The sequence below is a fragment of the Ochlerotatus camptorhynchus genome, unplaced genomic scaffold (assembly GCF_037179485.1).
Source record: "Ochlerotatus camptorhynchus isolate MF236.1 unplaced genomic scaffold, CSIRO-AGI_Acam_v1.1 ptg000284l, whole genome shotgun sequence".
NCBI lineage: Eukaryota > Metazoa > Arthropoda > Insecta > Diptera > Culicidae > Ochlerotatus > Ochlerotatus camptorhynchus.
The window spans coordinates 9,331,188-9,345,659 of record NW_027040773.1 but is presented as its reverse complement, the minus strand read 5'-3'; the positions used below and the strand labels follow the sequence as shown (position 1 = coordinate 9,345,659).

Genomic DNA, 14,472 nt, shown 5'->3' with positions numbered 1-14,472 from the left:
TCCTGTACTTCTTTAGACAACTTAGAGTTATGTCTCTTCACGCCACATAGCTCCTCTTTGAACATGTTGAAACCAGCCTGTAAGGTGTCAAACTGATTTGCCAGAAAAGCCTGAGACTTCTCAATATGCTTGTTTGTTTCCACCAGAGTAGCCATCGACGCAGCCATTTGAACCCTAGTTTCTTCAAAAGCAGCTCGAGACTGCAACGACTCCTGCTTGATTTCCTGAATCGACTGGTTGAGCGACCGCAACTCGGTAATAACATCGAGATCATTGGATTGTTTTGGCTGACATGAGCGGCTGTGCATATCAATGCATTCAACAGAGCAGAAAAAGGGTTTTTTCCTTGCCTTAGAAATCGCGTTTCCGTAAATCTTCTTGCAGCGAAAGTGGCAGCTTTTATTGCAATAAAGGCACTCGATCATCCGTGACAGGTCATTCTCACTTTTTTCACAAATAGAGCAGACATATTCTTCATCTAGATTGGACATTTCGTCTATAAGTGCCTGGGTAATCGATACCATCGACAGACCACAACATATAATCTACCAACACAAGGAGCTTCTGGGAACGATAGCACCAACTATAAATCTGATCTCACTGTAGTTTGACACGATCCGTTTGACAGACGTATATGCAGAGACCAACCGGTTGACGTTGAAACGTTGCGATGGCTTTTGTTGTTCGTTGTATGAATAGATGCCGATGACCACAGTACGATTCCGATATAAGTACCTGACCTGGTGGATCCTGACAAACCTCGATCCTCGGAGATAACGTTGGGACCCCAGCTGCCTGTCCGAAACAATCCTTTGCAACTAGCGGTTGAATTTAAAGATGCAAAATTCCTCGAATTAACTATTTTTTTTTGATAAGGCTATGTACAAGCCGGCTTGGCTGAGTCCAGTGTTGCCAGAACTCCGTCCGTTATAAGATATGGGTTTTTTTCGCCAAATCTTGAAGGCTTTTCCCAATAATATATTTCATTAAGACTTAAAGTCAGATGAAATTGTATCAAACAAATAAACAAATAAAATAAAGTTGCTGTTTGCGGCAAAATGTTCAGATAATCAAAACCTTTTGAATTATGGTCAGATTAGTTCAGAGATATCTCACCATGCGGTGCTAGTGTGCATGTGAACTTCCAGTATATGCTATATCTCGAGATCCTCACCAGCTTTGCAGCTTTTCAAAAAAAAATACAAATACCCATAACTTATCGATTGGTGAGTAGTTCAAAATTTTGCTACTACGCGACGCTAATGTGCATGTGAAACTTCAAAGTGTGCTTTATCCAAGGCTATATCTCGAGTTTCTGACTAGCTGGGATATTTCTGTCTAGGGAAAAGTTGTGCACATATTCAAAAGCAATCGAATTATGAGTAGACTAGTTCAGTTTTATTCTGCAACTGTGTAATTATGTTGGCGCTAGTGTGCTTGTGAAATTTCCATTAGTGCTGATTCTCAACATCCTGACTATGTGGGAAGCTGTTGACTTCTGTTAAGTTATTCAAATAGCCAAACCCTTTCGAATGGTAGTCAGATTAGTTTTGAATTCTGCTACTGTTGCTCTAGTGTGCATTGTCTCGAGATCGTCACTTGCTGGGAAATTGCTATCTTTGGCAAAGCTGTTCAGGTAGCCAAAACCTTCCAAATGATGAATGAATAAGTTCAAAATGCTGCCACTACGCAGTGCTAATGTTTATGTGAAATATCTTGAATTTCTTACTATTTGGGAAATTGGCAAGGAAATTGGTGACTTGTTCAGATAGGCGAAACCTTTCGAATGGTGGTTGCTAAGGGCATTGCACTCTTAACTTTGTATTTATCGGAATATACTCAGAAAGTTCTTACTAATATCTAAGATACCTGAATAGATAAATAGATAAATTTCATTCGGTTGTTTTCCTGATGTCGTCTGGGATTTTGTGTGTCTATTTCGAATTGTATGTTTTGAGTGAAACATCGAATCCATTTTGCGGGGCAGGATTGTAAACGAACTCCTTCCCTGCAGTCCATCGTAGCCCAGCTTCAGCGATAAATGTTCCTCAAAACGCGGCATGATCTGACCAGCACTGGAAATCAGTTGAATTTTGAGTCCACAAACCCAACGAACTGCTGGAAGTTTCGCTTCATTTCATACTCATACAGCTTGTGGTAATTCTCAGCCAAAATGACGTCCAACTACCCTTGGTCTTGTGTTTTGGCGGTTCAGACTGGCAGGTGAGGAAGGTCAATTTTGAATCTGCTTGCGAGTCTGGGCAACAACGGCACTTTAAACCATACAAGAGTCTGCACGGCTATCACAGAAATCTGAGACATGCCATCTGTCAGTGACACATGTTTACAATCTTGGTTCTAACACCTAAATTGTCCAAATTTTCCCGGGAAACCCACTGAACAGCCAGCTCACATTCATAAATAACTAGGACCAGAAGTAGGATTTTACGATCCAAACTCTCCCTGCTCCAACTGGTTCGCTAAAACAAAAATGATGTTTGATGATGAGGCATGATAGTGGTCTACCACCCATTGTAGCACGGAAACTAATTCCGATGGCAGTGCACTCTCTTCTCTGTTGATCTTGTTCAAGCTTAATAGCCTCTGATTGTCCTCAACACTGTATAAACAGATCACTATACGTATCTACGGGACAGTACAAAATCTCCTTCCAGCAACATGATCGCACATTTGGTTAAAAGACGTGCACCCAAACAGGAAGATGCTCCAATGAGCGGGGAGAAAAGCCCGCCTTTTATCCACGAAATTTCACCAACAGAGATTTGGCGTTCCCACTCTCCCCGTCCAAATCACTTCAATCGGTAGCCCTGATGGTCTCTCCCAATCCCAATATATATATGCAGCAATTTCATAGAAAAAAGTTATAGTGAGTCTCAGAATTTCGTGAAAATTGGTAGAGTTCTTACTAATCAAAAAATATCAAACTCTTATTTTTTTATTCCGCCATTAGGATGACCATTTTCGTGTGGTCGGAAAATTATATTTTTTTTTCAAAAATTTATAACTTCTGAATCGATTTTTAAAAGATCAAAAATCAAATCTCACCAATTCCCAAGATCACGTTCGTTTTTCGTAGACAAAAATCAACAAGCAAACAACTTCGGTTGATTTTGCAATCTGTGATATTGCAGCTCAGAATATCAAGCTAACAAAACTCACCAGCTGTAAATCTCAACAAACTGTGGTGAGATTGAGTTTCATGATTTTTGCTTTACACCTGAATGCAACCGAAACTTCCATAACGGCTGGCAGCAGTCACTTCGTGTCTGCCATCGGTGAACAGTAAAAAAGATAGCAAACTATACTTTCTCTTTCTAAGAAAACGATGTGCTGAGCTTGTTTTTTGGGCGTTGTGAATAGTCTCGCAATATCAAAGGAACTTGTAAAATCAATATCAGGCTTGATTTTTTGTTGCAATATCACGCGTGATATTGAGCCCTCCCCTTGGCTAGTTTTTGCACCTTGCTGTTGGTGGGCGGGCTTAATTTCATACTTTATAGTGGAGTGTTAGAGGTGGTAGGTTTATGGCCGTCATGGGCAGGCAATGGGGATTACTAAGCTTCCCCTCTCTGATAAACCACTGCATGAGAGAACCAACGATCTAGTCTAGCAGTGATAGTATCACACTTGTTACTCCTTTGATTGAGAGCCGCGTCGTGGTACGCTTACGTATAGGCACTGACGTTGGGTGTGATACTGGCGGGTTTTGCCGCAAATCACTCTTATTGTATTTATTTTTACGCAGATAGATTTATTTGGGTTTGCAAGGGAATTATACTATTGAAATATTTCAGAAAGTGCCCAACGGTGCAACAAGCTTTCATTGTTGTTTTCATTGAAGTATTACTCAGGAAACAATGTTAATTATCATTTTTGTACATGGTATTGTAACTAATCTTATATGTGCTTCATTTTTATTTGGGATAAGTGTTTGAACTATGGCTCGCGATTTCCAGTGTGGTGTGCTTCTATTGTGAAATACCCATACGTATTTTTGTGGTGTAACATAGTGGAAGCGTGTGAGCATAGTTGGAGCATATACCCTATATAATTTAAAATCAGCTAGGAAACAAACTTCAAAATGAAGCATTTTAGTCACATGTAGGTGTTACTTGGGTCGAACTAAGATATAAAAAATAGGTATAGGCTTAAATCAAAAGTACTTGAAACACGTTTAATTTTAGATTACAAGCACAAGTGCAGGTACTTAATAAAGCATGGGTTATGATTGATTAGGTGAATTAGAGCTTTTAATAATTTATTAAATTAGACTAAAGAGACATCATAATCATCAAATGAACTTAAATAAGAAACTTCAGAAAGTCTAATGACATTAAGTAGATTAACAAAAAAAATAGGATGCGGGGGGTCCGCTGAGGGAGGCAACTAACCTTTTAAGTTGTAGAATAAATCTTCTTATTTAGTCTTGAACTTTAATAAGAAAACGCAAGCAGACCAATAGCATTAAGCAGATTAACAAGGAGAGGAATAGTTTAGGAAATAAGTAAAAGTAGAGGTATGTGACAATTAATAGCTTATTAACTTTTGGAGGTATTGTATTCCCCTGAGATTGTTGTACTCGATTACTATATTATTCACTCAATACGCGAAATCTCTTATACATGCGGTTAAAGCATTTGAGTTAACTTATTTCTTAGTGTTCAAGGTATGGAGTCAACCAGCCTCAGGCTGAAAGCCTCCTAAATACTTACATTTGTAAACAGCAGTCAATGTTAATCTATGAACTAAACCCTACGTAAAATCGATCTTTCCTTATGTGGTATTGATGCATGTTTAACTTTTCACGGCTGTCGGAATCAACGCGCGTACGTCTACGGAGCTTACGCAGAAGTGATTCGCAATGCGGTAGAGCTCACCAAAAGTTTTTTTGAGCTTCTGTAGTATAGAATTAGTTCGGTACGGTCGCGAAATCTTGAAATGATTGATACGTGCGGTAAAATAACTAAATTGAAACAAAGCTCAACAGTAAAATAAGTAGAATATTTAGGGAGGAATCCAAAATTAATCAACTTGCCAACATAGACTATCACATTTATTTTGGTGGCACTCTTTAAGTGATAATAAGCTGTTTGTTCTCTACGGTTGTTTCGCGTGGCGTTCACAATTTGCGCGATTTTCGTATCTAACGTAATTTAGATGTTTAGCTCTAAACGGTTTTACTGACTCCAGGTCATTCCTTAAGTGGTGTTGGTACAGGTTAAACCTTTGCCGACTGTCGGATTCAACGCGCCTACGTCTACGGAGCTAACGCAGAAGTGATACGCAATTCGGTAGAGTTTGTCAAACGCTTTTCAGCTTATGTAGTATAGAATTTGTTCGGTGTGGTCGCGAAATCTTGAAATGATTGATACGTAGGCATCGTACGTATCTTTAAATGATAATAAGCCCTTTTTTCTCGCTTCGGTTGTCTCACACGGCTTTCGGAATTCGCGCGGTTTTCGTAACCTACATAATTTAGATATTTCCTTCGAAAAGGATTTACTTATTCAATCGGTTTACTACGCGGATGTATCTACGCGCACACGTCACAGCATTTTTTCTATTACTATCTTGAAACAATACACACAGAATCCAGTGTTCAAGCGGCCAACATAGGCTAGTCCTTCTGCTGTATTGTCAAAGATAGAAGCAACATTTATCCAAATGGGTTAAGTCTTGAAAACTAAGCTGTCACGCAGCTCCAGCTTGATACCCAATAAAAAAACAATTAAAAAAAATTAAAAAATATCACGCGTGATATTGAGAGCGTATGCAGAAAATATCATTTGATTGATGATTTTGAAAACACTGGCTCTTTCCATGACAAGTTGCGAAAAAATTCCACTTGGTAGTAATGTCAAATTTGTAGGTATGTTGCATAAATTAAAAGCGGTATTTTTTTTTTATTGGCATCCTGATCCATGTGAGAAAAAGTAAATCTATATACGTTAGAAAATGCGTAAGAAATAAGTGAACTGCGACATAATTATGTTTAGTGATATCTAGTAAATTTAAAATCGTTGGACTCTTCGTCTTTAAAATAAATAGCACGAGGGTGAGAAGTACATTGGGCGTTTGCTCAACAAAATTGCCTTGAACTGCATCATCATTCTTAGATATTCTTCGAATCAACTGTTCCAGTAGGAAACTTTTTTTTCAAACTGATAATTTCTTTCATAACATTCCTTGTTTTATGTGAAGCATTATATCGTATCTACGAGTGAGTTATATACCTGCGAGTCTACGCTGAAACTCATAGGTATATCACTTGTTCGTAGGCAATGAGGTCAGTACAAACAGCTGTTTCAGTAGTTTAAGATGCTAATTTCAAATAACAGACTGTAGTGGTAATTTTTATACGATAGATGGAGTAGATGAAAGCATAGATTTGATAGCTCCGTTAGAGTACGGCAGTGTGAAGATTGCATATAAATATTAGAATAGCGAGCTAGGACAACTTTTAAGGAAGGTACAAATCGGTTTTTTCATCTCTCTTTACCAAACTCCCCCTTTGGAGAGGGATGGTGAGGGGTGTGTGTCCCCGCCACCACTGGCAAAAAGAGATGAAAACCGACCCGCTCAAGTACCAACTGTGTGTTTGAAACAGTTCTACCGATTTTTTACCGCACTTCAGTTGTTATTTGAAGGAAGGCATCCAGTCGTAGGTTTGGAAATGATGACAGGAGCACATATCGTGGTAGGGGTAAACAATAGTTGCAATGCTGCCGTGTGGAATTTTTTCGCAACTTGTCATGTAAAGGGCCCTTGTGATACTTTGGGAGAATTATTGAAACGAAACGCTTGAAAATTTTCAAATTTTGGTAAAGTGTACGATGGGGGAAGGTAGGATCTGCGATGTCTAAAACTTGGTCTACGTGGTTTATGGACAGCTCCCAGGCTGAACTGAATGTTGCACCCAGCTTGTAAGTTACTCATAAATTTCGTTAGTCGCAGCTGCTGTGACTCGATGGAGACGCATTGTGAACTACTTGTTTGATCAATAAACATCTGTTTAACCATCAGTCAAGATTATAAAATATCTATTCAGAAAGTATATAAAAAAAACAACTAGGGTGTACGCTAAATTTTGCGATACACTGTATAAATACTGGGTTTGAGAGAGAGCATCAGGGTCACTGGCGTGCACAGGGTGCGGCAAGGTGGGGCAATTGCCCACCCTTTTAAAAATAAAAATATTTTCACATATACAAAATTATGATATAAAATAACTTGATTTGAAGGTAAATGAAAACCTTGTATTGCGTCAATCCTTTGAGATGGTGCCTGAAAATTGCACCACAAAGGTGCATGAAGGGACAAACTTGAATGAATTTTTTTGGTCGAAAAATTGCACCGCACCGGTAAAAAAATTCTGGTGTAATTTTTTTTTCAAAGTGGCTGATGGAGGGTTAAAGCAATTGCCCTCTTGTTTAAGGTTGAAAAAATTAAACTTCGAGGTGGTAAATCAAAGAAAAACCGTTTTATTGAATATTTCTGGTGTAAAAATATCATCAAGGTGGTGCATGGAGAGACTAATCAAACTGCCCAAGCAACACGGCTTGTCATAAAGAAGTTGAAAATACATTTTAATGACTTACGTAAAGAATTAATAATACTGTAATATACGTCATTAAATACATTTATATAGCCTAAAAAGCGCAAGTCGCGGAGCTTATACAACTAAATACTGGTCTTATAACATGTTTTGGAAACATCATAAAAACCGGCGGCAAAAAAAAAACATCAAAAAAGAACTTGAGCATGGGATTCGATCACTGGTCCTTGGCATGGTAGACTTACTACTTCCTAACTAGACCAACTCCGCTTGATGAGAGGTTTGTTATAAGTATCTATCATGTTCTTGCCAATGGCATGAAAATTATATTCTCGTTCAACACGCTTTCAATCCGTCATAAAGATGTTTTGTTAGCAGCAAAGCGTACATCTAATTGCCAGAGTGTTATTTTAAAGTATTTTCAACTCCTTATAAGACAACCTGCACATTTTCAGTTATATTAATTTATGAAATGTAATAAACAAGTGTTTTCAACTTTCTTTATAACAAACCTTCGAATACCTCATAAGAAACTGTCAATCACTGCGTGAAGAGACAGTCCGACTCAATGGCGCCGTCAATGTTTACGTCAATCTGGAAAGTTCAGAATCTCTTCAAGAACTTTATAAATTCAACTAAGATTGATTTTGTATACCACAAGTTTTATAGTGGTGTTAAAACAGTAATATGCACGTTTAAATAACATTTAAAGATAAAAGCAAAAGAAAACTATTTTGGAAAATGTTGAATCTAGGAAGTATGAAAAAAAACATCTATGAACCTCATATATAACGTGGGATGTTTTCTGCATCACTTATAATACATTTATATAACAAGCCGTTCTAAATATTTTATAAAAAGATGTTTTATGTGTTACTTGGGTGAATAACATGGAGGGACTTATCAAAATGAATGACTAATCGTAATGAATTATTTGAATCACGCTAAAAATCTGGAGCTGTACATTTAACTGAAAATTTCTGGTGGAAAGTTCGCAACATGTGAATGTAGAAGCAAGGTTTATTCATTTTTCTGGTGCATAATTTGCATCGTTCTGATGAATGTAAGCTTCATTGAAAATTTATGGTGGAAAATTTGCACCATTATGGTGCATGAAAAGGTAAAGCCTGAAAATTGACCCACAAAGGTGTATGGTGAAACAAACTTCTCTGGCAATTTTTGGTGCACCGTTCTGATGAATGGAGGAGCATGATTTATTGAAAAATTCTGTTGCAAAATTTGCATCGCTCTGATAAATGAAATGAACAGAAAATTTCTGGTGGAAATCTTGCACTGGTCTGGTAAATGAAGGCACAAGCTTTATTTAAAATTAAGCTATATTGAAAATATCTGGTGGAAAATCTGCATCACAACAATGAACGGATGGGCAAGCTTTTCGGAAAATTTTTGGTCTTAAATTTGCATCCTTCTGCTGAATAGAGAAATATACTTTAATAATAATTTCTGGTGTTAAATTTGCACCATTGATTTGCACTGATGATTGAAGGGAAGCTGCTTTACTGAAAATTTATGATGAATAATCTGAAAATAGGGGCAAGCTTTATTTGGTGGAAAACCTGCAACATTCTGATGATAGGAGAAGCAAGCTATATTGAAAATTACTGGTGGAAATGAAAAAAAGGATATCTGCACCAATCAGAAGATTGGAGAAGCAATTTTTATTAAACATTAACGATGGAAAATTTACATCGTTCTGGTCAAATGAAATTTTCTGGGGACAAATTTGTATTTTTGTAAATTTCTGGTGTAAAATTTGCAACAATCTGCTGCATGGAGGGTCAAGCTGAATTGAAAATTCCTTATGTAAAAATTGCACAGTTCTGGTGAATGGAGGGGCAAGCTTTATTGAACATTTCTGGTAGAAAAACTACAACGTTTTGGTGGATGGACGGACAACTTAAATTTGACTTCCGAGAAGAACCTCAAGGGTATTGAATTCTGAGGATTGTTCCAAAAGAAAATATTCCTGGGGATGATTGCATGAAAATTCTGCGAATGATTTCTGGTGATTCTTGCAGATAGTTCCAAGATAATTTCGAAAAGAATACCGAGAGAATCGAATTTTGAATGAAATTACAAAGGTATGTTGGGGAAAATTTCAAGGAAATTCCGAGGATAATTTCAAGCTCATTTTAGGAAGAATTTCTGGAGAATTCAGAGGAAATTCTTCTGAAACGTTAGAGGAATTTCTGTTCCAAGGTGTTCTTAGAAAAAAAAGGTCTAAAATATTCCGAGAAGAACCTCAAGGATATTGAATTCTTTAACAGTTTTAAAATATTTCTGGGTAGAATTCAAAGAAAATTCTGCAGTTAATTTGTAGTGCATCCTGCAGATTGTTCCAAGATAATTTCGAAAAGAATACCGAGAAAATCAAATTTGGAGTGAAATTCCAAAGGGATTTTACGCAAAATTTAAAGCAAATTCCGAGGATAATTTCAAGCTCATTCCGGGAAATTATTCTGAAACTCTAAGGGAATTTCAGTTACAAGGTGTTCTGAGTAAACGTCAAAATAATTCCAGTGGAATTCTGAGAAGAATTTCAAAAGAGCTCATAGAGTTCTAAAAATTTCGAAACGAACCTCAAGGTATTTTGAGGATGGACTTTTTCGCAACTGTACAAAGGTTGAAGATGCTTTTGGATTCCCTAATTGAAAAGTGGGTATAAGTCTGCTATTTATTAATTTTATCTAGATGAATGCGTCATTGGGACGGTTCTAATGGATATTTTTGGTCGCTATTGAAAATTTAATGGATTGCTGAATTTATCTATGGGCCCAAATTAGGGGCATTTAGACCGACATTACATCCATTTCCCGTATATTGATAACGCCGAATTGACCGACGGAAACATTCGGTGGTTGTGAGACGGGTGTTGAAAACAGACGCGACGACCATCTTCAATACTATTGCTGAGGTCCTGACAGCGATGCAGATTTCTTGGGAGCAGGTGATGGCAGTATGTTTTGACAGTGCCAGCACAATGGCTGGCAGCACTGCTGGAGTACAAGCCAAGTGCAAGGACAAATACAACCATATACTTTTATGAAGAGCTTTGAGTGTGTTGGTTTATTTCATTTTCATTCCGTTATAATTGCTTATCTTTTGACAGATACGCGTATTTCATCTACTTCTTGAAGACTTCATCAGTGCCAAGTACTCAACACCACCGATCAAGATTTGATTGATCAAGAGCAATATACTGTATGTTCACTGCTATGCGCACTGTTTAAACCTTGTACTTGTCGAAGCAGTGTGCATGCGAAAGGAGAATGCGATTCTTATTGGTCATTCATGTCGGTTTGTCGGTGCTATCACCACCATCTGACGTGACTTCAGCTGAACCCAACCACCAAGGCAACAACGTTGCAGCAAGTGTATCATTTCGGTTAAAGCCCTAATATCGCAACCATTTGACGAACCGATCATCATCGACATCGTCGATGGGATTGAATTGCATATTTCCATTGGCTGTCTGAAAGCAGTTTGCCTTAAAGAGGATGAACCACCACCGGAGCAAAAAATAATTAAATTAGCTAAATTGAACAGTAGGAAAATAGTGGGAGGTGGACAGCACCATCCACCACATACTTTGGAGTACTCCCCCATCCCCAGATTAAATGCACCATATAAAAAAATGCCCCTCCTGTGCACGCTAGTGATCAGGGTATCATTTGACCTGGAATTGGACGATGGAGTGGTTTGACAACCGGAGTCTAAGAGGGTATACACACTATTATTTTATTTATTCTACCGATTCGATTGTGGTGGTGTGATTTCTACTCTAACAGTTACAGTGAGATTGACGCGCCCTTCTTAACAAACCATCATGTAGGAAGCTTATTATAGCGGCGCTGGTGGTGTACTGGTAAGCGTGATTACCTATCACCCCAGCAAGCTTGGGTTTAATCCCAGTCGGTGACGCCCGGTTTTCTGAGGCATCCTTCGGAAGGGAAGTAAAACCGTTGGTCCCCGGTTCATGAGTTGTGATGGGTCGATAGGTAGGGTCCAGGTGTGGGAGCTGCCTCCCTGGCGTCGCTAGCATTGGTACTCTGTACGGAAAACAAGATCGACGGAAGGAGATTCTTAAATTTCCGTGAATTTCGCGTAAGTTTCTCTGCTTACGGGTCCACCCCTCCGTTTTTGGCCCTTCATATTGTGAATTCAGATCGGTAGCTTAAATTGATCTCGCTATTAAGTGGAACTGCATACAAGACAAGATCTTCGAAGACATACAAGACAAGATCGGTTATCCACACACTTAGAAAAATCCATGTAAATTTAGATGCTCTGAGACTGACATATACGAGCGTCAATTTTGACATAAAATTGAGTCATAACAGACGCGTAATTCAATTCAATCAAACATAATTTTTGTTGAGTATCGAACTTTTCAGTCTCAGAGCCCTTAGTTTTACATGACATGTGTGTTTACGTCTCAAACTTTATGTCAAAGATGGATTCCGTCACGTGTAAAATTAGTTATTTCTAAGTGTGCAGTTCCAACAATATTTTTTTCTGAAAATTCAGAAAATTTTACCATGAAAATTCTCTTGGTGGCCGCGAAATACATTTAAAATGGCCAAAAACTACCAACATTTCAAAAATATATACTTTCAAACCGCTACATCTCGAGAACGGAGTGACTTAGAAAAAAAATTAAAGGAGTGTTTTTTATTGTAAATTAGGTGTACTTCTATTATATGAAGTCGAAAAAGTAATTGGACTAGGTTTGGGATATTTTTTTTTAAATCATAACTTTTTTGTCCATCATTTCTCCATCTTGAACTGTAGTGCAATAGATGGATTTTTTTGTCCCTCAAAACATATCAACAAATAAAAAAAAAAACAGAGAACCAATTTTTGAGAAAAATTGTTTTCAAAATTTATTTGAAATAAAAAAAAATCGGGTATTTTTTTTGAGTGAATATTTTGTTCAAATAGTCTCATCCATTATTTGCAATATTGCGCAAGACACCAAACCGATTCGGGTCAACAGTTTTCGAGTAAAAATTTTCTGAAGATAAGCTTGATATTTTTCTATAGGCCCTTTTCAAAAATAAGGCTGGATTCAAATTGGCGATATGAAGATGCAAAATGGCATAGTCAGTCATAAGGAACGTTTCTGCTAAATTTTCAACCTAATAAAAAATACAAAAATAAACCGATTTGCGAATTCGTAGGGAATTGCTCATTGGTAAATATACTTCAAAAGCCAGGATTATTGTGATTTTGGTTTGGGATTAGAAGAGTTAAAACCAATTTAGGTAAATCCTATAGATACCTGTATAGATAAATATGTATCTGTAAGCTGGTTGTTGTTGCACGCTCAAGAATTATGACCGGAAGGTTTGCTAATTCGCTAATCCAGAATAACCAAAACTGAATACTGAATGAACCAAATCAACGACAACAGCAATTAATTCAATCCTAGCAACCGGTCCTTGGTTTTCTCATTCACCGTCTATCAAAGCAGCAGATGTTGACGTGCAGTAATTAATTATCGATTTAGCCATAAATAGCACGAAAGCGATGCTTAGCTTGTGCAAGTTCCATTCAGTTCGCCAATACTTTATACAAATGATTAATATCCTACCTTTTCTGTTGTCTTTTTTCGCCATCAACAGGACTAAGTCACATCGAAATGCAACCGCCACTGCTGTCATCGTCTTCGGTACCGGCACGGAAAACCATTAACAGCGACACTCTTCAACGATAAGAGGATCCAGAAGATACAACCAAGAGGAGCATAGACACGTGCACATAGCAATAAACTTACCCGAGAGTTTCCGGAGAAAGCATCCGCCCATCCGCCTACACACAATTCAATCGAGGCAAAGTTGAACCAGCAACACAAGTCAAGCCCCCAGTGGGGCTAAGTTGTCAACCCCAGGCACCGTCGGCTCGCGTCAAGTGCGGGAAGTTTTGCACTCCATCGGTAGAATCATATTATGTACGGCGGTGGGAGCCCCCCATCGAAACTAACGGGGGGCTCCATGTCATCTCGCAGCAAACGCGCTAAGAAGACCTCCTGGGGTGCCCGGGAGCGGGCCGGCATGAGCTTCCTGATTGTGATAGCATTCTTCGCTATCTTTGGACTGATTATCCTAACCGAGGTGAGTGTGGAAGTTGGTTTGACTTTTAAAAGTGTGCTTTAAGGGAAATGTTGAAAGAATCCACAAATGGCTGATATTTTGGTAATTTTGACTGAACACTTCGAATTTTTGATGGCACGAATCTCAGAATCTAGTTTCTGAGTTTCATGCCATCAATAGTTCGATGTGGCAAGGTCAAATAACCAAAATAGTTCCATTTGTGGGTTCTATCAACTTTCACCTTAAGCTGGCAAAAATAGCCTTTGCTTGCATACAGATAGAGCGTATGAAAGAGTGAAGGTTAATGTTCAATTCCAAAAAGGGAATTGCGACGATATTTTCCTTCTTTGGCTACTTCGTAACATCTGGGAATTTACGCCTGCCCCGAACTTCGTGTTCATCGAACACTTCCACAGCTGTTAAGTGGAAGCTTTCGTTAGACGGGAGTAGGAGTACGCAATTGTAGTTGTAAATCAAAATTCAATTCGATCCACTTAAGATATCGAGGAAAACACCATTTACCTAGTTCACAAATTTCATTCACCAAAAATTGCTGCTCCTTTATCAAACAATCCACAAATTGGCATTCCAAATTACACGGCCTCCAACGTTCAGTGGTGGGTGGCGATAGACGCACACAAATGAATGTTCCTTAGTAAAACAAATCCCTAGCCGGTCCAAAGCCTGGCCAAGCGTTGACAGCACCAGCATATTTCCCAAACAAACACATGAAGCAGTATAGGTAAGAGAGAATAGAATGACCCTTGGCGCAGGAACAAAAAA

The 14,472-nt window shown here is 38.3% G+C and overlaps 2 protein-coding genes across 3 annotated transcripts in view; both read left to right on the top strand.

The window, feature by feature from the left end:
- Positions 1–13,313, top strand: part of LOC135706637 (uncharacterized protein K02A2.6-like) — a 29,513-nt gene extending 16,200 nt beyond the window's left edge. Inside the window, exon 4 of the mRNA XM_065228280.1 lies at positions 13,222–13,313. Coding sequence (XP_065084352.1) covers positions 13,222–13,313 — 92 coding nt within the window. The remainder of the gene's footprint in view (positions 1–13,221) is intronic.
- The window catches only part of LOC135706547 (uncharacterized), a 57,583-nt gene that overhangs the window by 10,999 nt on the left and 32,112 nt on the right, over positions 1–14,472 (top strand). For both annotated transcript variants that reach the window (XM_065228188.1, XM_065228187.1), the window contains exon 2: positions 13,222–13,710. In XM_065228188.1, coding sequence (XP_065084260.1) covers positions 13,546–13,710 — 165 coding nt within the window. In that variant the 5' untranslated portion in view covers positions 13,222–13,545. The remainder of the gene's footprint in view (positions 1–13,221; positions 13,711–14,472) is intronic.